The 23767-nt window shown below is 40.3% G+C and overlaps 10 protein-coding genes and 1 long non-coding RNA gene across 12 annotated transcripts; 5 read left to right on the plus strand and 6 right to left on the minus strand.

Moving 5' to 3' along the window:
• The first annotated feature begins 25 nt into the window (after positions 1-25).
• LOC137582283 (ciliary microtubule associated protein 1B-like) lies at positions 26-1064 on the plus strand. Its single transcript, XM_068296762.1, has 4 exons — positions 26-164; positions 229-447; positions 507-693; positions 757-1064. Exons 1-4 carry the CDS (start codon positions 149-151, stop codon positions 1019-1021), a joined length of 687 nt encoding a protein of 228 aa, XP_068152863.1. The 5' UTR covers positions 26-148; the 3' UTR covers positions 1022-1064.
• A 946-nt stretch (positions 1065-2010) lies between these two features.
• Positions 2011-8053, plus strand: LOC137583128 ((E3-independent) E2 ubiquitin-conjugating enzyme UBE2O). The gene is given in 10 exon segments (XM_068298025.1): positions 2011-2858; positions 3052-3314; positions 3374-3578; positions 3635-3887; positions 3945-4465; positions 4467-4753; positions 4818-5781; positions 5842-6829; positions 6897-7115; positions 7175-8053. Coding segments are annotated over 10 exon segments (4353 nt in total). The 5' UTR covers positions 2011-2420; the 3' UTR covers positions 7390-8053.
• On the minus strand, positions 7721-9514 carry LOC137583129 (spaetzle-processing enzyme-like). Its single transcript, XM_068298026.1, has 4 exons — positions 9380-9514; positions 8911-9288; positions 8532-8841; positions 7721-8468 (listed from the first exon to the last, which is right to left on the minus strand). The coding sequence occupies exons 1-4, from the start codon at positions 9441-9443 to the stop codon at positions 8042-8044; spliced, it is 1179 nt and encodes a 392-aa protein (XP_068154127.1). The 5' UTR covers positions 9444-9514; the 3' UTR covers positions 7721-8041.
• Positions 9515-9980: 466 nt separating this feature from the next.
• Positions 9981-12231, minus strand: eIF3d1 (eukaryotic translation initiation factor 3 subunit d1). The gene is made up of 4 exons (XM_068297391.1): positions 11914-12231; positions 11147-11776; positions 10797-11089; positions 9981-10729 (listed from the first exon to the last, which is right to left on the minus strand). Exons 1-4 carry the CDS (start codon positions 12110-12112, stop codon positions 10166-10168), a joined length of 1686 nt encoding a protein of 561 aa, XP_068153492.1. The 5' UTR covers positions 12113-12231; the 3' UTR covers positions 9981-10165.
• Positions 12232-12316: 85 nt separating this feature from the next.
• LOC137583097 (meiosis-specific nuclear structural protein 1) lies at positions 12317-13709 on the minus strand. Its single transcript, XM_068297999.1, is given in 2 exon segments — positions 12317-13063; positions 13065-13709. Coding segments are annotated over 2 exon segments (1281 nt in total). The 5' UTR covers positions 13641-13709; the 3' UTR covers positions 12317-12358.
• A 128-nt stretch (positions 13710-13837) lies between these two features.
• DppIII (dipeptidyl peptidase 3) lies at positions 13838-17177 on the minus strand. 2 transcript variants are annotated; one of them, XM_068297996.1, is made up of 4 exons: positions 17035-17177; positions 16066-16372; positions 15114-16005; positions 13838-15051 (listed from the first exon to the last, which is right to left on the minus strand). In XM_068297996.1, exons 2-4 carry the CDS (start codon positions 16339-16341, stop codon positions 14048-14050), a joined length of 2172 nt encoding a protein of 723 aa, XP_068154097.1. In that variant the 5' UTR covers positions 16342-16372; positions 17035-17177; the 3' UTR covers positions 13838-14047. The 2 variants fall into 2 exon arrangements, with proteins under 2 accessions (XP_068154097.1, XP_068154096.1); XM_068297995.1 differs by lacking the exon at positions 17035-17177 and adding an exon at positions 16435-16638.
• On the plus strand, positions 17173-20373 carry PNKP (Polynucleotide kinase 3'-phosphatase). Its single transcript, XM_068297997.1, has 2 exons — positions 17173-17270; positions 18397-20373. The coding sequence occupies exon 2, from the start codon at positions 18626-18628 to the stop codon at positions 20192-20194; it is 1569 nt and encodes a 522-aa protein (XP_068154098.1). The 5' UTR covers positions 17173-17270; positions 18397-18625; the 3' UTR covers positions 20195-20373.
• On the minus strand, positions 17208-18220 carry COX7AL (Cytochrome c oxidase subunit 7A-like; the record flags this gene model as incomplete). Its single annotated transcript, XM_068298002.1, has 1 exon — positions 17208-18220. A coding segment is annotated over one exon (213 nt), but the record flags the coding sequence as incomplete, so codon positions are not given.
• On the minus strand, positions 20160-21022 carry Arl2 (ADP ribosylation factor-like 2). Its single transcript, XM_068298000.1, has 3 exons — positions 20821-21022; positions 20409-20763; positions 20160-20333 (listed from the first exon to the last, which is right to left on the minus strand). Exons 1-3 carry the CDS (start codon positions 20883-20885, stop codon positions 20199-20201), a joined length of 555 nt encoding a protein of 184 aa, XP_068154101.1. The 5' UTR covers positions 20886-21022; the 3' UTR covers positions 20160-20198.
• Positions 21023-21056: 34 nt separating this feature from the next.
• Positions 21057-21961, plus strand: COX7A (Cytochrome c oxidase subunit 7A). The gene is made up of 3 exons (XM_068298001.1): positions 21057-21210; positions 21370-21747; positions 21807-21961. Exons 1-2 carry the CDS (start codon positions 21193-21195, stop codon positions 21622-21624), a joined length of 273 nt encoding a protein of 90 aa, XP_068154102.1. The 5' UTR covers positions 21057-21192; the 3' UTR covers positions 21625-21747; positions 21807-21961.
• An 860-nt stretch (positions 21962-22821) lies between these two features.
• Positions 22822-23650, plus strand: LOC137583086 (uncharacterized). The gene is made up of 3 exons (XR_011033354.1): positions 22822-22940; positions 23043-23177; positions 23239-23650. It is a non-coding gene; the product is annotated as an uncharacterized lncRNA (long non-coding RNA).
• Positions 23651-23767: the final 117 nt, after the last annotated feature.

Genomic DNA, 23767 nt, shown 5'->3' on the forward strand with positions numbered 1-23767 from the left:
TCATGATTTCAAATTTTAATTAAAATGGAAAATGGGGGTTCCATGTTTTTATTGAATCTTCCTAATTTGTTCGGCAACAACTCGAAAGAGTTTCAAAATTAGCCGTTTAAATATTTCTTCTAATATTGCAATAAAATAAAACCCACCAATGGCTGGGGCAGTGGGTAAGCAAAGCATTTGGTAGATAAAAGATGTGTTTGCTATAAATTTTCTTGGTCACTTATGTAGGTCCCGGTCCGGGTGCGTATATGCTACCCCCAGTCCTGGGTTATGATCGGCATGATAGTAGAAAGCAGAGAATGCCTCAATATTCTTTTGGGGTTCGCACGAATACCACAGGTAGATTTGTTGGTCCTGGACCCGGTGCCTATATGATCGATAGAATGACTCGCTATGGAAAGGGAGGAGGCTTGGAGTACTCAATGGCACCAAGGACACCTACCACAGGTGATTAATTATTGTCTTAGAGAGTAAGAGGGGCAAGTCTATTGTTATATGTTGTTTAGATAAAAGATTCGGACCCGGACCGGCAGCCCATGATGTTCACCTAAAACCCTTTTTAACTGGCACCAATGCTCCATCCTATTCGATGGGTCTTCGCTGTAACTACGACATAAAAAAACAAGGACCCGGACCGAATGCCTATAGATTTGAGATAAATCCTGTAAAACCAGCGTCACCCGCATACAGCATGTGGGTCCATTTATGCAATAACATCTAATTTGAAAATTTTTTAAACTAAACTGTTATTCGTAGGGGTCTGCAAACAAAGCGTAACCGCTTACATGACTCTCCTGGGCCAGCAGCCTACGTTCCTGGCGATCTGAATGTACATTTGCAGCGTGCTCCTCAATATACCATGACGCCAAGGAACGGAATAACATCCAAGACCTTGGGACCAGGACCCAACTATTATGATCTAATGTATTATAGGCCGGGCAAAAAGGGAAATTCGTATTCTTTTGGAATACGGCATTCCCCATTTGCTCCTCCTATGATTGTTAAATGTGATAATGGGTAGAAGTTTTAAAACAAATTGCAATATTAGAAAAAAATGTCTAAATAAATATAACAATAATTTTGTCAATCTAAAACACAAATATACTCATAGACTTTGACCTAAAGAAAGAAAAAAACACACTATATATTTTATTCAAAAAATCTTATTTCATATTTCTTCCATTCCAATACATATGTATGTAATCATGAAATACAAAAGACCAACTGAATAAATAGATTGTCTAAAGGTAATGTAGAATCTTAGCAACGTTAGAAGCTTTATTTATTTTGTTTTGCTAACTTACCAAATGTTTCGTACCTTTTAAAAAAAAAACAATTTACCAAAACAAGATTAGTTTCAGTTTCAGAGGTACAAGGTCGGTACGTTCTCACAGCTCCGTAAGAGTTTTTAAAGTTTTAGAAAGAACATAATGTACTTTGAATTTGAATTTTAAAAATGAAATATTTTTGAGAATTTTATTTTTTTAAAGTAAGCTAGAGCCTATAACTCACTATACCCTTTTTCTCATATATACAATTACTGTTAATCCATACATATGCGTATTTTCCAAGAGATCGATTTACGAACATTTCGAAATTCTGTTTAAATCTTGTGCTAGTCGAAGTTTGGTTGATGATTTTGTTTTTTACCAAGGCTAATAAATAAGAGGTAAGTTTTCTATATTCTAAATTTTGTGAAAAGTGAAGACCATTTCCAAAAGCGAATTCTGTTGGAAAAAAGCCATGTGTATTTTGGCAACTATAGGTTTCACAGTCATAATGATTGTATGCCTGGGACTCTTGATTTATATAGCTGTTTTACCTAATCTCTAGAAATGATTAATAATTGGACAATCTTTCATGCGCCATCACAAGCAAATGTCTTAAATTAGTTAAATAAACCGTTATTCGGATCAAAAGTACCAGTGTTAACATAAGAAGCTTCAAAAAATGCTAGTTGGGTATAATTTCGACGATTGTTGTAAATGTTGTCTGGGTGGTTGTTTTGTATTTTTCTCAGTGTTGTTTTTGTTTTCAAGAGTAGGCGTTCGTATTTTAGATTTTCCTTAGATTTGTAATTTTGGCTGTTTTATTTATATTTCTCGTTTTGTTTCAAGTAGTTGTCAAAATTAATAGAATTAAATTCAAAGAAATTCGCGTTGTATTTACAAATTATATGCGGCATTAAGTAGTCCACATCGAAGGCCCTCAATATTCCCTTCAATCTTTTGCTATCAATCTTTCCTTTTAACTCCACCAACTGGTTGTGGAATCAATTCTATAGAACTTCAGGAATTTGCCACGCCAATTTTTTTTTATTAGTTGTGCTACATACCGCTCATACTTAATAATAATTAACAAACGTTCATCGAAGTTGACACCAATTTCTTCCCCCATGTTTGAAGTTCATCATTGGTAATATGTTGAGCCGTGTTACGGGTGCTGCCAAAAATGGTGGCACCCAATTGAATGAACCTGCGGATGATGATGGCGATGTCGGCGTGGTTGGCGTGATTGGCACCCCAGATCCAGTAGCAGTAACATCTGTCAAAGATGTCCACGAAGCCCAGGTCATACCGATTCCACCCTCCACTCCCACCACTCCAGCAAATCATAGAGAAGTTGGAGGTGGCACCACACTATCAAGGCATTCCAGCAACCACGATAACCAATTATTCTTTGAGGATGAGGTATTTCGCATAGATCGGTACGGGCGTGTCCAATTTGGAGTGGTCACAGAGACTACCGAATCGTATTCATCAGATGACGATGATGACAGTGACGACGCCTTGTGCTGTGGAGAGGTGCGAGTGGCATTTTATCCAGATGGCAAGGAAATCGTCCAGTCGGAACAGTCGGTAAGTTTGCGTTAAGCTAGGTTAAGGTTGGGGGCCCGTTGAGGTTATGTAATTGGCCTCAACCCTAGCCTAGACATAACGGGTTAACTTTGTTTGAACAACTGTGGTTTTTTCTCCTCTTTTCGTTTTGGTTTTTTCTTCATGGACTAATTTGACACGTGTTGTTTCAATTTAACCTTCAATCGATTTTTAGATTGGTCTGGCCGATAGAACCTTGATGCCTGGAGATGTGGTACGTCGGCGACGTCCAGGGCAAAAGGATCTCGGTGGTCAAGCGGGATATGTACGTGATGTGAATGTAAGAGCTGATGTAAAGGTACTTGGCAGCAAATATGTTTTGAAAAATGTTCCAGCCGAGCGTTTGCGGCCCATTTCTGAATGGTCAAGAGATGCGCCCGTTTGCTTTGGAACCTGGATAGGGACTACCGTCAATGTGAGTGAGGCTGCTGTCCTAAGGTAAGTATTACAGAAAGGAAGATAATCTTCACATTGGTGATAATCAATACTTTTCTTAGATGTAACAATGGAGCTCGACTGGAGATCACTTCGAATGATTTTTATAAGTTTAAAGATGCCTATGCACAATGCGCCCTAGAAGTCTTCAATCCCAATGTATATTATCCTGGTAACATAGTTGTCGGCCGCCTGCCACCTGTAGACCGTGTTAAAAATTTGACTCCTGATATTCCCTTGCCGACGAACCGCAAGGGACGGGCAATGGTAATTCTAAATATTTTTATTAATAGTCCTTATATGCAAAAATTATCTGTATTCAGTTTACTGTGGAATCCACACGCACAACTTCGATAGACGTGGCTTGGACGTGTCGTGCCTTCTCCTCAATTGACCATGGCGCAGATGTTGATGCCTTAAATCAGCCAAAAAGCTGCATTAAAGGCGAAGATCTCAACCATGTTAAACGTCTGAATATTTATGAATCCTATATGCTGCAAATTCACGATCGTTTCTACCTCAAATATTCCATATGTGATAAACTAATTAAATACGTGGACTGGGAAGAGGAGCAAGGTAAGTGTGAAATAACAACTACCTGGCAAGATAATGCTACTAATTATTTCATTTTAGCTGCAACTTATTTGGACATTTTCCAACGTCAACTATTAGAACAAAATCAATCGAATACGCCAAATAATTCAAATCCATTGGCAAACTTAGAGACTTCACCAGGTTCTAGTTCACGCATTCGCAATCAATCTAAATTCCGCCGCTTGGCCAATAAACAAGGCAATGTTGTGCGACTGGCCCGAAAGCAACAGGATGAGAACGAATCTTCAAATATATCGCCCAAGGTCACCAGCACATCTGCAACAAAAGCACGAGCGTTAAGCAATGATGAAACATGGGATTCGGTGGATGAAGATGAATACGAAGATGATTTGCAAGAAACCACAGTTTCCGAAACGTTGAGTGTTGCAGTCGAGGACAACACAAAACAGTTTGAGGTAACTGCAGTCGCAGCCTCTACCAATGCCATTTCACCTGCACAAACAGCAAAAATGATGACACGAAGTGCCAAGCGTAGAAATGCGAAGAAAAAAATTCGCTGTGTTAAGAAGTTGTTAACAGCGCCTTTCGTAAAAAAAAGTAAAAGATCCAAAAGATGGTGATGAGTTGATAGTGGAAACTCTAGTAGTCTTTAGCTCGGTAACTGTAGTGTGGCAGGATGGCACTGTGGAGACTGGCATTCACTCAACCCAATTGTATCCTATTCATCATCTCGATAACCATGAATTCTTTCCCGGTGATTTTGTAAGCAAGGCCAATGTGAAAGGAACTGGACAGACCGACTATGGTGTGATACAGTCAGTGCATCATGATGAGCGTACGGCTAAAGTCAAGTGGTTTAATATCTATTCGAATATGGATAATCCTGTGTAAGTACAAAGCATCTGGTTTCTTTAGCTGAATGAAAGTAATATTATTATTCTTTCTTTTTAGTCCCTTCTGTAAGGATACGGAAGAGCTTAGCGTTTACGATCTAAAAGATCATTCGGATTATCAATATCGGCCAGGCACCATGGTAATTCGGGTGTCAAACTTCACTGGTGAAGACGCCGAATCCACAACAGGTCAGGTCATCGAAAACTTTCCGGATGGTCGAGTGCGTGTCTGGTGGGTAAAGGGCCACATAACCATGTGCTATCCTCAAGATCTGTTTGAGATCAATCATAACGATCAGGATCATGAAGCCTATGATTCAGATGGTTCGGAAGACTCTTGGGAGACGCAGTCGGAAAATAGTCTCAGTAATATAACCGGCGCAAACATAGGTCATGAAGAAAATATTGAAGCTGGTCTTACTCGAGCCAGCGAAGCCGTAGAAACGCAATGGGACATATTTCGTTATTTGCCCGATGAACGCAAGCCTGAAGTTCTAAACGATCTGATGACCTTATATAACAATTGTCGCGTTTTAGATTGTTTGCTCAAAACTAGTTTCTTTCACGAATATCACTTTCAGGGCATCCTGAAGTTCAAATATGACACAAAGTGTACAACTAATTTACCGAATGAGGAGTCAAAGAAAAAGGATGAGGAGGCAAAGAAAGATGAGGAGGCAAAGAAAGAAGATGAGGAGGCAAAGAAAGAGGAAAAAGAGTCATCACACAAAGACACATCAGAGCCAGAAAACAATATTGCTCAGTTCACATCAACTCCAACTAAGCGAAAATCAACAACCAATTTAAATGCAGTTCTTTGCAAAAAATGTAATCAGGTGGTTTCTCCCAAATCGAATTTAAATGAGGTGACGAAGGAAGATTTAGATAATGTTACAGAACCCGATATCACTAAATCTGTCGATAAAATTGTGAACAAATTAAGAATGGAGTATAGAATCATGTTAGGCCTGGCACGAGTTAGTATACTAAAAGCATTTGAGCCTCCCAAGCCGAATAGTAAGGTAAGAATGAATTCTGTATTTACACCTAAATATACACTTCTATTTCCTAATCCTCCGCAGAACGACTCTGGTGTTCATTCACGTGGTGAAAACAGTTCAACGAATCTTACCAGTCAAGCTGATAACTCAGAGTTTGAAAAGGATACTCCAACTTTGGAAGAAAGTTTTAAGTCTGTTTTCGATAATCCTGTCCAGTGGGTTGCAGATCGAAATGCAGATGTCGGTGAGATCTTCTTTTTCCTTTTTAAAGAACAAATTATCAATTGTCGTAAATGGGTTGTGAACAAACCTTACAAGGGCAGCGACAAAGATAAGGAAGATGATGACGACGAGGAAGTCAACGAAATGGAAGAGGCAATTGAGGGAACTGATATGGCAAAAGAGAATCCAGTTACAGTTATTGGCGAGGCAAAACTGGATATCGAAGTTGGTGGTGAGGTAGATGAACAGCCGCTAAATCTGAATGCTCTCTGCGAAACTCTGGCCCAATTGGACAGTCCCATGGCCTCTTCATCGCCATCCCACAAAATTCCTACAACATTTTTAGTGTCTAGTGAAGAATCATTGTTTGAGGTGTTACCCATCGCTCCAGCTGCCCATCATTTTATTAACGTGAAAATAACGCCCACATGTAAAGCACAATATCAAAGAGCTGTTCAGCGTGAATATCGCATACTTCAAGCTTCCCTGCCGCCAGGTATGGTCGTGCGCGCATACGAGGATCGTATGGATCTTCTGTCCGTTATGATGGTTGGTCCCAAGGGTACACCTTATCAGAATGCATTGTTCTTTTTTGACTTTCAACTGGGAAGAGACTATCCGAAAAACCCACCCACCTGCCTCTATGTAAGCTATTGTACAGAGCGACTCAATCCGAATCTCTACGAAGAGGGCAAGGTGTGCGTGTCACTGCTGGGCACTTGGTCGGGCAAAGATACTGAAATGTGGACATCGGGTAGCACAATATTGCAAGTCCTAGTCTCCATACAGGGTCTCATACTGGTCGATGAGCCCTACTATAATGAGGCGGGCTATGAAAAGCAGCGCGGTAAGTGTAGCGAAACTTTACAAGCAGCAGTCTAAATTTATATCATAAATTTGCTTTTTCTTCATAGGCACCCAGCTGGGCAAGGAAAATTCACGCGTTTACAACGAAATGGCCATTATAAAAATTGCTCATTCTACTGTTAAACAGTTGCAGAGACCGCCGCATATTTTCCAAAAAGAATTGATTGAGCACTTTAGAACATACGGAAACGAGCTGCATGGGCGCATGCAGGCATGGGCGGACTATTCAACTGAGGCACAGCGTCTGAAAGTTGTCAGCACAAAGGGTAAGAAATTGAAAGAAATATATATTTCAACGAGCCGGTAACCCTGTTGCGTTTTATAGATATGCCCAAGGAGTACCAAGAAAAATGTGAATTGCCGGAATTTCCATTGCTGCCTTGTAGTCGGGGATTTTGTATTGCAATTAAGAATGTTCTTGCCCAATTGCAAGAGGAGCTGGCCTCTATTTGCAATACGGACAAGCCGCTGATGACTGAATTGAATGCCGCTGAAGCTGTTGCTGGCACGGCGCCACGTGCTGCTCCCGAGGAGGTCTGATTGATGTCTCAATTCGTTTTTTAATCTTAGCCTTCAATATTGGTGCCTCTACAACTGGAGAAAAAAAAACATTTTACGTTTTATACATAATCTCAAATGTTTAGAAAAATTTCCACTGCGCTCTAATTCTATGGCTAAATTAGTGTTTTAGTGACAAAAAAGAAAACCCAAAATGAAGGTTTCGCAAATTAATTGCTTGAAACTTTTTGCGAAAATAATTGTACTTATACTTAGCCAGAATTATACTGAAATAATAATAGAGCCTATAATCTACATATATACATACATAGTTAGCATAAAATGGTATTTGGAAATGAATTTATAAATGTAATTGTCGGTCAAACGTTTTATTAATGTTATGTGGAGGAAAAAAATCATTTTAAGCCACATTTCGTGTGTACTATTTTGTGCGAATCCTGTTGCTTCTCTTGAGGCGCAAACTATCGAATCTCCTAAGTTTATTATCAAAATATTTATATGTACTATAAAGACGTGTCCTTAAGTGTATGCATTCCATTTGAAAGTTAGCAAAATCGGGCCATATATGCCCACAAACATCACTTCTTGCCGCATATATGTATTAAGATAGCAAAAACACTATTATATAAACATATATATTAACGTATGTGAATAAATAGCAATATTTGTTTTATTATGCCTTCAATTTCTGTTGTATCCAATCGACAAAAGCAGCTGTTCTGGTATAGACACCCGGCCAACCCTGCAAACCGCATGGTTGCGGGCCATACGATGTAATACCGGCAACATAAAATATTTCCTGTTTATTCCTATTAATAGGGACCATAAGAGGACCACCGGAATCACCGCCACAAGTATCAATTTCTAACTTGCCACCAGCACACATTTGTGTGTTATTCAAATGCATTTGATAAGAACGATATTTATCCTGACAACGTCCCAAATTCCATACGTCGACGGTAGCCTTTTGTTTTTTCGCACTTTGGTTGTTGTACTTCGTTTTACCCCAGCCGGATATATCCATGGCATAGCTCTCAAAAGCATTATCACGGAATTGATCATCAATCGGTAAGCAAATGGGCTTTACATAATCGGTGTAACTAAGCGATTAAAATGAAGATTTTGAGCAATATTCAGGGTACAGTGAAAACATTTTAACACACCTCACACTCTTCTTGAGTCGCAATAATCCAATATCATTCAATTGATCAATAGAATTGGGCATATAAGATTCATGGATGATACGTTCATCTATCTCAATGTCAATGTGATTTGGAGCGCATGTTGTTTTACCGTTCTTCTCTGCTACACAATCAGGATCCTTAGTGGTATCGTACTCGCCTAAGCGTACGCTATGCAGTTCTAGACCATTTTTTTCAAGCTTTTGGCTGGCCAAACAATGACCCGCTGTCAGCACATAGCGAGAGTTGATAAGAGCCCCACCACAATTGAAGGTTAAGTCACCGTTGATAGCTACAATCAAGAGATTGAGGAGAAATGAATCTTCGTACTTTTCAAAGTCCTGTTCTTATGTGCATGTACCTCTTTTATATTGCAATAGGACCATCCAGGGAAACTCCCAAAGTTGTGTGTCAACTCCGCCAATAATCCGATTGGCGAACATAACGCCACAAGTGCCAATACTAGGCAAAACATTACCATTTCCATCGTTGGCAGAAGCAGTATCAGTAACCAAATCCTTTTCTTTCATTTGACTCGGAAGGCAACAGACTAGAATCCGATTAACTAAGCCTGTACGTGTATTATCCCAACCACATTGGCTATCCGATAGTATTTGACTATCAGTTTCGTTGTTATTAAGAATGCCAAAAAGATAGGGACAGTTGGTAATATGTATGCAAACACCACGCTCTGAGCTACCCTTGGGAGTGCAATTTCCAAAGGTAATCGGAACTGCATCTACACAAACAAATTGAATATCATTAAACGCATTGCATAATAAAATTAGCAACCGGTTGCTATTATCTCAGTGAAGGACAAGACTACTTACCAGCTAGTCGTAGTTGTAGTACTGCACCAAGCAGCACTAGCATAAATATTGATTCTGATCGCATCTCGAGCAACTTTGGATTAAGACTAAACTTACTCTCTCATTAGCTAGCCAGTTTAAGCTTTTATTAATCACAGATTGCCCTCTGCTGCTGCTGACAACTAACACACTCCAACAAAACGAAATTTCTTGTCAATACAGAGAATTGAGTGGCGTTCGCAATCGAAATATGCATCCAGAAAAGCTATTACACTGAGGCTTGTTGGCTTGTCTGATTACCAGATTATCGCTAATCCTATAAACATACATACATAAACAAGAGGTTATCGACTGATCGTAAAATGTATAGATGCAGTTGCCTTCAATCATTTAAATATATAAATGAATAAACTGGACTACTGCCAGCTATCAAGTTAATTTAGAAAATTGAACCTTTGTGCCAAACTTTTGTTTGTCGACGTACATCTGTAAACCGATTAAACAGGCTATCTCGGAGTTTCCCCTTAACTTTAATTAAAATAGTGCAAAACCCTTTGGGCCAAACCCGAAGTAAACTTGTCCCAAAAAAACCCCTGCCCAACCAGTCCACATAAAAACTCAATTTGTTCGTGTTCTGCGACGCTTTACTATCATGCTGCATCCAATTCGAATACAATCGCTTAGAACAATTAAATTTTTAATGCGATTCAACATCGCCTCAACCGGTTATTTTGTTGATCTATTTCTCACAAAGGTAGAACGAAAGGAGGGTCAAAGAGGTATTGGGTTTTAGATTAGTTTTACTTTTTAAATCTTGTTGCTGTTGTTGGCATAGTTGTAAACTTGCTGGAAACCCTCACCATCATCACCCTCGCCATCGTCAGAGTCGTCTGAATCGAATGTATTGTCGGGAATATCGTACAAACGGATAATTGGCTTGTTGGGATCCTTCATGATTAGATATTTGCCATCCCTTTGTTTCATGACTAGATCAATAATGCAACGTAGAATACCCCAGGCATTGTCCATGCTCAAATTGATCTGGGTGGCAAACTCATGGGGCTTAAATTGTTGCGTTCCCAAAATAACGTGACGCGAATGATCACGGGGATTGATACGTGAGACGTAGCCAAGTTTCAATTGATCGGATCCAGCAAGGACTGCCTGAACAGTCCATTTGGCTAGTTTACAGGCATTGTTCCGCAACTCATTGGCCAAAACAGCACCACGCTGTGTGTCTAACTTTTGACGCCATTCCACACCATTGGCCATCTTGGAATCCCACTCGTTAAGTGCCTTAATAGACATGAACTGTGGCTCGCCGCTTGGAGTTTGCAGAACACCATCGTGTTCGCAACGGGCAACCAGCACCTATTTGTTGGAACAAAAAAAGAAAACAGTAAGAAAAAATGATTTCATATAATCAAATAATACTTACAATATCGCTTCCCAATTCCCATTTCTTGTACCGATAGCCCACGCTGGCCACTTGTATGTCCTCGTCTTCGCTAATGAAAGGATTGCTCTCCTCAAACTTAAACTTGGCTTCTTGGTCGCCAGTCTTAAGAACCTGCTGGCTAAAGTTGTGATTGATGAAGGTGGCCTCAATAGCCAGATTACGGGGAGAATTGCATGAGCTGTCATCGTCGGTAGGTGGTTCAACGCTAGTCTCGTTCACAGTCAACAAATCAAATTCCGTATGATCTCGTTTGTCCATGAAGATTTTATCACCTAGAATTAAACAAATTTATATAATTCTGCAAGAATATCTATTTAGCTGAAACTTACCAACTTTCTCAATTACAATATCCCAAGAATAATTGGAACGCGTTGAGCACATAATAGTGGCCAAAATTGCATCCGTAGCAAACACATTACCCACAGTCTTCGACAAACGACGGATGACCGGGTCATCGGTGGTGGTCACCGTATGCACAATTCGATCGATTTTCTGCAAAGGTTTCTCGTTCTTGACATTGATTCGGTCGTAGGTCTTGTCATAGTACTCCAACGTTCCACAAGTTGCAATGTCCACGCCCTCCTTTATGTTGGGGAGCGACAGCTTGATGAGACGTGGGAAATCCATTTCCTCAATGGATGCCCAGTCTGATCGCACAGCCACCGAAGATTCCCGCATTTTGGGTGGCGGTCCACGATTGCCAAACTTCTTGCCCATTCCACGGCGGGGATCGCGTGCCTTGACATTCTTACCACTCAATGTGGTCATGCCATGGGTATTGATTCCACCACGAGCATTGCGACCACGTCCAGAGCGCGAGTTTCGCATATTGCGGAAACGCCCGCGTTGATGGGGCGGCTTCTGAACACGGGCGGTATCCACCAAATGGAAAGTGGTTTCATCTTCTTCATGGTAATAGGAGTACTGGATACCAGTGCCAAAGCTGGAAGCATACTTGTCTGCAAACAGAAAGAGGCCATAATGTAGTAAATGCCACGACCACACAAACACACACATACAGCACATCAGCAAAATGCAAACATAACCTCACTTGTCCTAGCCTGCATTTTACTTTTAACTTGTTCTGGATACTTACTTTGATACTTCTTATCATTGTTGGAGGTGTTGGTCCAGTCGCAAATCTTTCCAAGACGATCATTCTTGCTGAAAGGCTGGTATGGCACGTCCTTAAACGTGTCCGGCAATTCGCATGGTCCCCAACCCTTCTCGTTGAACTGGACCGTGGGTTTCTCAAAAGTCGGAAACTGGGCCGACGTATTAATAGTCTCGCTCATTGCAGCCTGTTCAATTCTTTGCAGCTATTTAAGATTTGTTATTCAATTCAAAATACAAAAAATGTGAACAAATTCGCGGATTAGGCTGACTTGTCACGGATCGGCGTTGCCCAAAAGAAATTCAGTGTTGCAAAGTGCACCCATACGTGTTGTTCAACACAACATATACTCAGCGTTGCCAGACCAATGAAAATATGTGGGATGTTTGTTTATTATTGATTTTATTTGGAATAAGGCGGTTAAAATTTAGACATCGCCTGCATTTAGACGTTTACCTTTTATACCAAAGTGCTCGCGGTCTGCCTTAGACAACACATGATTAGGCAAATACGCTAGCGTATCAGCATGGGTGTCAAGCATTTCAAGACGCTCTCTTTGAATACGTTCTTGCAGTTCCTTATCGGCTTTGTCTTTCATGCTAAAGAACTGGACATTTTCAGCCATGTCCTCGGCACGCTTGCGTTGATTCTCCTTAATCATAGACAGGAGTGTGTTCCCATGGTCTCTACGACGTTGTTGTTCAGCCAACTGTTGCTTCTTTTCGATAGCGTTTGGATTAATCGTCAATAACAAATCCTGTTCAGCAGCCAGCTCATGGCGCTTAATGTTCATTTTCTCTTTATTGCGTTGCAAAACTTCCGCGCGGTATCGTTCCAAATCCTTTTTAACCCGTAGGCGATCCATTTCCTCCTGCTGCAACTGGTGGCGAAAGCGCTGGTCGTCCTTGGCCTTATATTCTGACTCAAGCAAATCGAGAAGCACATTCTCCCGTTGCCGTTTTTCACTGTTTAGTTTATAGAGATGATTGCCCAATTGTGTGGTAATCTCTTCGTGCTTGCGACGAACTTCAATACGCTCATGATCAAGTCGTTGCTTCCGTTCGTCCATCTGGGTTTGGGTCCTTAAAGCCTTTTTTAAGTCAACCTCTTCCTCCTTATTTTTAAATTCTTTGTATGCTTTTTTTCTCCTCGATTAACCGGTTCATGTCCATGCGTTTTCTGATCTTTTCCTGCTCTAGATGGTATTGCAGCGCCCTATCTTCCTCTTCGATTTGTAGTTGCAAGAACATGCGAAGTTCTCGATCTGCTACGGTCTCGGCACATTCATTTTTACGACGCTGTCGCGCCTGCTCCATTTGTAAGGCTAAACAGTCACGGAGTTTTTTTTGCTGCTCCTTAAGGGCCACCTCTTTTTCCTCTTCTTCAGCCAGAAACTGTAATCTTTCCGTTTCAGCCAATTGATGGCTCTTGGCCTTATCCTTTTCGGCCTCCAAGCGGGACTTTTGCAATTCACCTCTTTGCTCATAAAGGTCCTTAGTGATAGCAGCCATTCTTAAATGCTCTGCTAGCTGCCGCAATTCTTCACAATCGGTGCGCAGTTGCTGCCGACGCTTCTTTTCTATAAATTCTGCATGCTTTAAGTCCTTAAGTTCCTTCGAGATGGTCATATCAAGTTGGGCTCCTTGCCACATAGGATTTTCCAATGATAACTCCATGTTACGATTGACTACGTCGCGTTTACCCAGCATTTTAAACAAAAAAGGTCGCCAGTGTTTATCCTTTACACTGCGAACCGTCAAAACCAACAACTGAATGGCTAGGGGTTGCCATGGTATCGCGGCTATTGTACTAAATAAACAAACAAAAAAGTGAATGCTGGTAATCGACGTCTATGAATTAAGAATCAATTTGCAAGGTTTCCAGGATACCATTTTTAAAGACAGTGTTTACATTAATAGGTATTTAAAAACGTATATTAAACGAGGATCGGTTACCAGGGTTACCACACAGATGTTCCAGTTTACAAAATATGTATATACTACATACAGTATGCAATTTTTCCAAATTGAAGTCATTCAATGACTCGACTTTAATATTCAGACTTTTGTTGTTTTTTTATCTAATTTTTAGGCCAAAAGCAACAATTTAAAGCTGTTTAATTAGAAAATGCAATAGGGAAGTATTTCTTATCGCTCTCAACAATATCCTCAAGAACATTATCAATATCGGTGTTAGGAAAACGATCCACCCACGATTGAATGTAGCCCTCATGAGTGGGTTCGTACGTCTTCAATTGGACCTTGTTGTCGTTATTAACCACAGTATTGGCCTGAACGAGAATCATTCGAGGTTTCTTATGTGCAAGGCAAATGTCTCGCCATTTGGCCCAAGGATGAGACCCTGACTCATTGACTTCCGAATAGTGTTCGTACATTTTCGTGGCTGCTTCTATGTCAGCGGTAGACTTGTACACCTGGAGCTTGGTCAAAAACTCTCCCAGAGCCTTTTTGCCAACAGTTTCGATTTTAGAACGATCTACGGTGAGAAGCAAGTTTTTGCCATCTTCAGTCTCCTGAACGGTGACCAAACCTTCGCCTGCTTCAAGTAAAACTTTCATGATAACAAAACGGGCACGAGAATGAGCCTGGAGCCATAACTTTGATTTTGGATTGTACATTTCCAAAGCTACACCCATGCCATTCCAGATTAAACTGAGCCAATTGATGTAAATGATGTTGTCCTGTTCGACGGAATCCTTGAAGCCGAATATCTCTAAGATATCCCGCTGCAGTGACAAGTAAAGGCCAACAGCTTCGGCCCGACATTCCTCATATGATGAACCAAGGGCACCAAATTTCGTATCATACGTTTCTCCAGGCAAGTACCATTTGCTAATAAGTTCACCAGTGATTAAATCCTTAGTGTTCTCCTTATCAAAATTGTATGTGCCCTTCTCGTCAATGCGGAATAATTTTCCACTTCCATGACCCAAAAGCTCGTGCAGACCAACTTGCACTTCGAAGGCCTTGACTTTGTACTCTTTTAATAGAGTCTGATCTTCTTCTGACAGGAATGGAATGGGGTCTTTTCGGTTAATGTTAGCCAATACATTGCCCAAAGAAACGTTTTTGAAACCTTCATCTTGACGGATTTCATCATCTGTATCATATAGTAAGTCAAATTAAGTATTTTTTAAAATTTTATAGTTGACCTCTACTTACAATTGGGTATGTTGATGCCAGCAGGAACACCACTTCCAGCAAATGTCAGTACATCCAAAGATGTGAAATCGGGCTTTAGGTAAGAGTCCTTTTCATATGGTTCAGTCCAAGGCAGATATTCTAACAGCTTTTCTGCACGATTGACCAACTCTGTAAACTTAGCAGAACTCTCCTTATTAACCATGGCGACAAAACCCTCGAACTCGGCCCTTCCACCGGCAGGATCACGATATGTTTCAATAAAACCAATATAAGTTTCAATAACAGGTCCCTTATCCTTAATCCACCATCTGGAACCATCTTTGTGCTCATCCAAAGAACCTTCCTCAAACGATTTGATGTAATGCTCTATCATCTTGGCCTCGTTCTCATTGGCAGCATATTTCTTGGCTTCTAACAAATTATGATTGACACGCTGCAACAATTTCTGATAATCACCTCGTGTGACCCTAAAACTATTGCCCTCATACTTCTCCAACGGCAGTGTAATACCCTCCTTGGTAGATGCAGCCACGGAACCCAGTTTGATATCGTAAATAGTTTCACCATTCTCCACCACCTTGAATGTACGACACATGTACGGTTCTATACGTTTCGATGTTAACCACGCATTTACAATTTCTGAGTCTTTCTTGGTACAATTATCAGACCAGTAGGTGGTAATGCCATCTGGCGCAAAACCCAGAATCTCGTTCCGTGATTCGAGTGCATAAATCAGACTTTTGACTTTCTCGTAGATTTTCGCCACATGTGGCTCGGTTCCATAAGCTTTTGAGGAGCGGACAACTGCCTCGAATTTCTCCTCGGTTAGGTTAGGCACTATCTTACTATCACCCATGCCCTTGTAATTACCGGCATTAGCAAACACTCCACAAGCATAAACGAGAAAACTCTACAGGATAACATCAAAAGTATTAAGCATTAGTCTAAATGGAGTATACTTAATACTTGCCGTGAATTCATCGTCGGTCACTCCAGCCGCCAAAGCTTTAACCTTCAGTTCACCGGTTTTCTCTGCCACAAATATCCGATGCAACAAGGAGAAGATCAACGGTCCTTCGGGGCTGGACTGGATTAGTGCTATTAGGCCACCATCCCAACACGCCTTACTAAAATAGTGGGCATATAGCTTCTCCTTATCGGTTAGATTCTCAAACGCATTCTTACAATCAAGATCCGCAATTGGCTGCGTATTGGGAAGCACAAAATGAGAAGTTTTGCTGGCCATTGCTTTAGGCTGGGCAAGATTAGCGCTGGAACTGCAATTAGAAATGGTTAAACGATGAAAAATAATTATATCGCCGGTAGAGCTGAAGAGTACCTGTAATAAATGAATGGTTGACTGTACAGTTGAGGAGCTAGAAGGCGAAGACGACAGGTGGATGTTCTTGTGCTCTTTGAGAGCGGGTTTTGTACTTGAGAATTTTGTCTAAAATTCAATCTTAAACTGCTCCCTGCACAGATACGGAAGTGACAAAGCCTGTTTAGTTGATGGCGACCATAATTTGGAATTTTCTGTAGCAACATGACTGGGAATTTCTAATAATTAAGAAAAATGTCTTTTTTCTCTCTTTTTTGGGTTTTTAAACACGTAAGCTATGTAGAAGTACTCATTGTTGTTGTTGTACAACTGAAAATTGTTAGAACACATACATACATATTTAATTTTGAAGAATGCCAAGTGAACAATGGAACATGAATATATGATGATTATGCATAATTTTCTTAGGTGTTCCAACAGAGCTGAAGACAATATGGCAGCAATGTGGAGAAAAAGAAGAAAACTTAAACGTAAAGATTTCTCCGCAAAAGTGGGAGTAAGGGTATACATATATCAAATGGGGATGCAACTACGTATTAGTCAACAATAAACTCATATTCTATTATTAATAGATTTTTAAAGCAACCAAATTGTACGTACCGTATGAGTGATAAAAATGCAATAAAACAAATAAAAAGCCGACAAGTCTAAATCAGTGTTGCCGTCTTGTTTAAACCGAAAAACGCTAAAAAACAAAAATCGGAAAATACGAATTTTTGGCTGAAATAAAAGCATAAAAATTGGATCCTTTTTGCAAAATAAAAAAAAAGTAGTTTCTTCTGCCAACAAGTAACGATAAGTGTTTATTGAACGAAATGCCGTTTAATGTAACTACCGTAAGGATTGCGGTAAACATAGGAACATTCGATAAACTTGTATTAAATTCGGTATCAGCCAGTGTTCAAGCAGCATCTTTGAATGCCAAGGAGTATAAATTGATAAAACTTTCATTAAAAGAATAACAATTTTTGTGTTGTGTGGAGATGTGCGGCGATGTGCGGCGATTTGTGGAGATGTCTGGAGATGTCTGGACATGTGTGGAGATGTGTGGAGATGTGTTGAGATGTGTTGAGATGTGTGGAGCTGTGTGGAGCTGTGTGGAGCTGTGTGGAGCTATGTGGGGTTGTGTGGGGCCGTGTGTGGTGGGTAGAGCTGCAAGTATTCCTGATCGTTCACTTCCGTTAGGCTAGTATATAGCCAAACCAGAGCCAGACATCGCCAAGGATTGCGGTAAACATAGGAACATTCGATAAACTTGTATTAAATTCGGTATCAGCCAGTGTTCAAGCAGCATCTTTGAATGCCAAGGAGTATAAATTGATAAAACTTTCATTAAAAGAATAACAATTTTTGTGTTGTGTGGAGATGTGCGGCGATGTGCGGCGATTTGTGGAGATGTCTGGAGATGTCTGGACATGTGTGGAGATGTGTGGACATGTGTGGAGATGTGTGGAGATGTGTGGAGATGTGTGGAGATGTGTTGAGATGTGTGGAGCTGTGTGGAGCTATGTGGGGTTGTGTGGGGCCGTGTGTGGTGGGTAGAGCTGCAAGTATTCCTGATCGTTCACTTCCGTTAGGCTAGTATATAGCCAAACCAGAGCCAGACATCGCCAAGGACTCCAAGCACGCATAGGACCAGTGTAAGCCTATACAATATGTTGTCCATGGCGCCTCCTTTAAGAAAAACTGGCTTCCCATTGTTTTCCTGAAATTTCCTCTGCAAATTGGCCATTTTGGTTGTCACTTTTCCGCCCCCCAGTCTTGGCGACTCCTTCCAAAATCGGTGTTAGTTGAATCCTACGTATCGGCATTACCCGAGGATTCAACATATTGCGCAAATAGGGCAGAACCTAAAAGAACTATTATGGATTTATTCACTTTTAAATTACAATCTGTACTCACGCGCAAGGATGTTAAGTTTTTTTGCATTTTGTGTAAAATTTTAATTTTTTTTTTTTTTAGGTACATAAATAGAAGTACCTATTTCAACGAGGAATTTTTTAATAATGAGAGATCTGAGAGGTAACCCTGACTACCTTGAAAATATATAGATGACGGCAAAAGGCATGGCTTACTTTGAATTCGAAAATTTAACAACTGGTAATTTTGTAATTTATTCATGTAGTCTGGTCACACCTTTTTATGGGATTTTTATAATGGTTTTTGTAATTGTAATGGAACACGCAAAAATATGTCTTTGGCGAAATATTTAAATCGTTCGCTTACAAAGGCGCCTGGCAACCGAATCTGCACACTTAAACCGGTGGAGGCAGAGCATACGCCCATTCATCTGACTTCTGGAGAACAGTGGCTGGGCAGAAGCAAGGAAACAGGCATCCGAGATGCGCGCTGTTCAAAGCGGCAGCTTCAGCTGCAAGTCGATCTGACTAAAGCTAGTATTAAGTTTAAAGTTCTTGGTTTAAACCCGTGCGGTATGAATGGAGTTATGGCTATGCAGAACACGGAAGGTGAACTTCAACATGGGGATCTCTTAGAAATTGTCTACGGAAGACATCCATATGAGGTGGTCTTTAATCCTCCACCGTCTCGCAAAACAGAAGAACCAGAGGAAGAATTCCATCCTGATGTAGCAGTTGAAAATGGGATTGATACGGAAAAATGGGCTTCTGTGGACAATGGCAAACTGATTGTATATTCTAGCGCTGGAATTTCGGCTTCGGAAAAGATAGCTGGCTATGACATGGATGGAACTATCATCAAAACCAAATCGGGCAATGTATTCCCCAAAAACACCGATGACTGGCAGATCATCTACCCTGAAGTTCCTGAAAAACTACAACGTCTGCATAAAGATGGCTTCAAAGTGTGTTTTTTTACCAATCAAGGCGGAATAGCCCGTGGTAAAGTCAAATTGGATGATTTCAAAGTGAAAATCAAGCAAATTGTAAAAAAATTGGCTGTACCCATTCAAGTTTTTATAGCAGTTGGCTCAAACTACCGCAAGCCACTACCTGGAATGTGGGAGTTTCTCAAAAATGAATTGAATGACTCAGTGGCCATTAAATTGGAGCGCAGTTTTTTTGTGGGCGATGCTGCTGGACGCCCAGAGACAGGAAAGGGGGTAACCAAAAGGCGCAAGGATCACTCTCTGGCGGATCGACTTTTTGCCACAAATATAGGCATCTCGTTCTATACTCCTGAAGTGCACTTCCTGAATCAACGAGTTGAGCAGTGGAACAAACCAGACTTCGATCCAACAGCTGTCCATGATGCAATATCACAATTTGAGCCTGATAATGTGGAATTCGATGCGACTAAATGCGAAATGATCATAATGGTTGGTCTGCCCGGCTCGGGTAAGAGTCATTTTTGCCAAGAGATTCTAGCCGGCAAGAAATACAAGATCCTCAATGCCGATACCCTAGGTAGTGTTCAGTCTTGTCTTGCTGCTTCTGAGCGAGCCCTGAAATCGGGCACCTCCTGTGTCATCGATAATACCAATGTGGACGTCGCTTCACGTAAGAAGTTTATCAATTTGGCCAACGGGTTGAACGTACCCATTCGTTGTTTTGTAATGAATGTGACTCCAGGCCAGGTTAAGCACAATATTGCATATAGAGAACTATCCGATGCCAATCATTCGAAAATCAATGATATGGTTTTCAATATGATGAAAAAGAAATACCAAGTACCCACTCTGGAAGAGGGTTTTGCCTCCATACACAAAGTTAATTTTAAGCCACAATTTTCTAACGACCAAGAAATGAAATTGTATAAAATGTTTTTGTTGGAAAAGTGAGAATCTAATCTAATGTAAATATACGCTTAGCAATATCATCAATAAGCCAATCCATTGAGCTGAGAAGCTTTTCCCCAGTTACCGCACTCACTCCTGCCACCAGCCAGTGATGTGTGGTGATGTCGTCCAAGTGTAAAATCTTTTAAAACAAGAATAAATGGTTGATTTGTTTGATTAGATTAGATTTCTCCCTTTAATTGGAAAAGACAAATACCTCTTTGATTTCATTGGAATTCAATGCTCCAGGTAAATCCTGTTTATTGCACAAGACCAATAAGGTGGCTCCAGCCAGGCGCTCCTCCTGTAGTAGCACTTCCAGCTCACTTCTACAGGACTCTAAACGCATGCGATCCGCACTGTCCACCACCCAAACGAGACCATCTGTGCATTCAAAATAATTGCGCCAATAGGAGCGCAATGATTTTTGTCCGCCCACATCCCACATATTCAAGGTGTAGCCGTTGTGCTCCAGACTTTTGATATTAAAACCCAAAGTTGGTGAAATGGTGTCTATGGGTTCGCCATTGAAGCGCTTTAATATCGTTGTTTTTCCGGCGTTGTCCAGACCTCTAAAACAAGGTAATGGTGAATCATTTAAGATGACCAGTTCGGGCTTAAAAACTTACAACAACAGTATGCGCATTTCCTTCTCCTTTTGACGCATCTTCTTCAATACTGTTAAAAAGCCCATGGTGGACTATAGCTGTTCTAAGTGCCTGGTGGTTGACTAAAACAATTTACAAAACACAGATGTTTTTAGGAAAAACAAAATAAACAATTTAATTGCTGTCAAATTAACAGAGCTCGAAAGTTCTGTTAACACAATTATTGGTCATTAAGGGTATTATTAGAAAGTGGCAACGCCAGAAATAATTCTGGTTGATCCGGCAACGTTAATTCTCCAACAAACAGCTGTCATAATCGAGCCCTGATTTCTCTCCAAAAGATTCTTTCTGCATTTTGGCTAAAAATATAATAATATTTAAATAAACAGCAAAATGATGAACTTGTCGAGAGTAAGTATGCAGAATATTAATTATGAGTTGCACACTGGAGTTACCACAAAAATCATTTGAATATTAATGAATGCCTGAGCCTCCAGGAAAAATTACGTAAGAGCCTGGAGAGGTAAACTAACCAAACTCTCTTTTTTTTTGTTTTGCTATTTGCTGCAGGCCGTTGTCCGCAGTTTTGCCACCACCGCCACCCGCCGCTCCACAGCGGTTGGTAAGGATCAGATCGAGAAGGGCTATTTTGAGATCCGTAAGGTGCAGGAGCATTTCCAAAAGAAGGACGGCAAGCCCGTGTTCCTCAAGGGCTCCGCCTTCGACAATGTGCTATACCGCGTCACCATGGCCTTGGCCCTGGTTGGTATTGGTGGCATGACCAAGCTCTTCTACGATCTGAGTGTGCCCCAGAAGCAGGAATAAGCAGGCGGCTACCAGTATAATGTACATCTACCTTTAAGCTAAAGCCTCCAAAAATACCAATCCACTCCTGTGCAGCGTAGTTTTGCCTTATATTTCTGAGTTTTTATTATTCCCTTTAATAGTGTGAGTAACTTACCCGTAAAGTAATCTATATCTATTTATATATGTATTTTCTATTGCAGAGCTTGTGCCCCTCTAACACAATTGCCCACGACCCAGGAATTTTGTTTTTGTGTGTGTTTAGAATGTATTGCTAAGTCTAAAGTTGTAACTGAAACATTCGCAAAAGCATTTAAAGCGTGGAAATATAAGAACATTCGGCTGTAACAATTACAAATTATCATTACTCTAATGGAATGGTTTCTCTGTTTAAAAGTTGACCTCATTTCTTTAAAGGCATTATGCTGAAATTTGTATCTGTGAATACGTGGAAAAGGTTAATGGCAATATTTTTCCGTTTATACAATGATACACACATATTTAGTTCCAATCCCCAACAGAAAATTACATGTGCTAACGGTAAACTCCTGCGCCTACTGCATTTTTATGCATTTCGCGTGCACAGTTCAACAATTTAAATGGGCCGCATCGGCATTACGGATATAAATGTTCCTGTGTGTGTGTGTGTGTGTAAATTGCTAGAAATATGCATAAACTGGCGGATGTTTTTCTTAATTTTTAATGCTTTAGTTTTATTTAAGTGTTTATGGAGAAATAACTAATGAAATTGCATATTTTCTGTTAACTTCTTGGCGCTCTGCATTTCAATCTTTCTCTTTCCCCACCCCCTCCGCCTTTTCTGTTATTAATAAACACGCTGCTGGCATATGCACACTGAATCCATATACATATCCATATCCATACATGAGTTTGTGTTAAAGCGCAACATGATTTGGTCGATTTAAAATGCATTTCCATGCCAATGGCAACACGCCGAGTTTGCCGCCCTTTGATTTATAAAACGGGCAAAGACCAAAATCCTTATATATGTATGTACACATATGTGTGCTATACATATTCGTATTCACATCCCAGATCTTAGGCGGCGGCACTGATTTTTTGACGACAGTCTGTGGCATTTTTTTCGGTTTTGTTTTTGTTTATTTAAGTCGAAGCAATAAAATAAATACCCCCGAGGAGGGGCAAGATAGAAATTCAAGCTTCTGACAAAATTAAATATTGCATTTGATCGTATATATACACTTTGGTATGCATTTATATATGTATGTTCATATGTAAGAACGAAGGCCAAAGTTATGAAAGATAATCTCCAAGTGCAAGGTTCAATCAATGCCAGATAGGACTAGACTTTTAACGTAAGATTTTCCATAATTGGTATTAAGATCATTAAATTTCTTAAACCCAGTTTCTGTGTGTGTGCTCTTAACTTTGGCCATGGCTTTCTCTCCGTTTCCAAGGCATGAACTCTGAGAAATCCGTCCTTATTCTAAATTTCTTAGTCTTTAATCATGAGGGGACGATCAACCCACACAACACAAAACAAGAGCAAGATCCTTTGAATAAAACATAAGTAAAAAGTATTTTAAAACTCTGTAAGAAAAGGCAACAAATTGGATAAATTTTAAGTTATTTACTTGATCTTTCATAATTAAGGTTTCACTGATGGATGGATAGATGAATACTTGTAAGCAGTGTGTGTGTGTGTGTGTGTGTGTGGACACACACATGTCGCAAACTTATTATATTTCATAGACTGTGAAAAATTTAAATGAACACAAAAATGCCTTTGGGGACTCTGGGATTGGATCCAACTGGGAGTAACTGTTCCACATGACTGCCCACAGCTAAATTACAATAATAACTCAAAAAGCAAAAATAACGACAAAACGAGAGCCATAGAAGATGCCTTTCAATTTCAGTCCTTTGCCAAAATGAAATGAGGAAAAACTCCCATACACACACACACAGACACATACATGCATACAATGTGGGAAGAGAATGGGGAAAGCGTGTAAAATTAAGAATCGAAAAATGTGTTTCATTAAATGTTATTTATAGTCGGCAATTTTATGCATTTAAAGCGAGTCTATCAACGGTTCAGCATCTTGCAACTTGCAACTTGGGGCATCATTATAGGGTTGTTGTTGTTTTTTGGCTTTCAAATCCGAAAGGGTAAGTGAAA

The sequence above is a fragment of the Drosophila tropicalis genome, unplaced genomic scaffold, assembly GCF_018151085.1.
Source record: "Drosophila tropicalis isolate 14030-0801.00 unplaced genomic scaffold, ASM1815108v1 contig_859, whole genome shotgun sequence".
In the NCBI taxonomy this organism is placed as follows: domain Eukaryota; kingdom Metazoa; phylum Arthropoda; class Insecta; order Diptera; family Drosophilidae; genus Drosophila; species Drosophila tropicalis.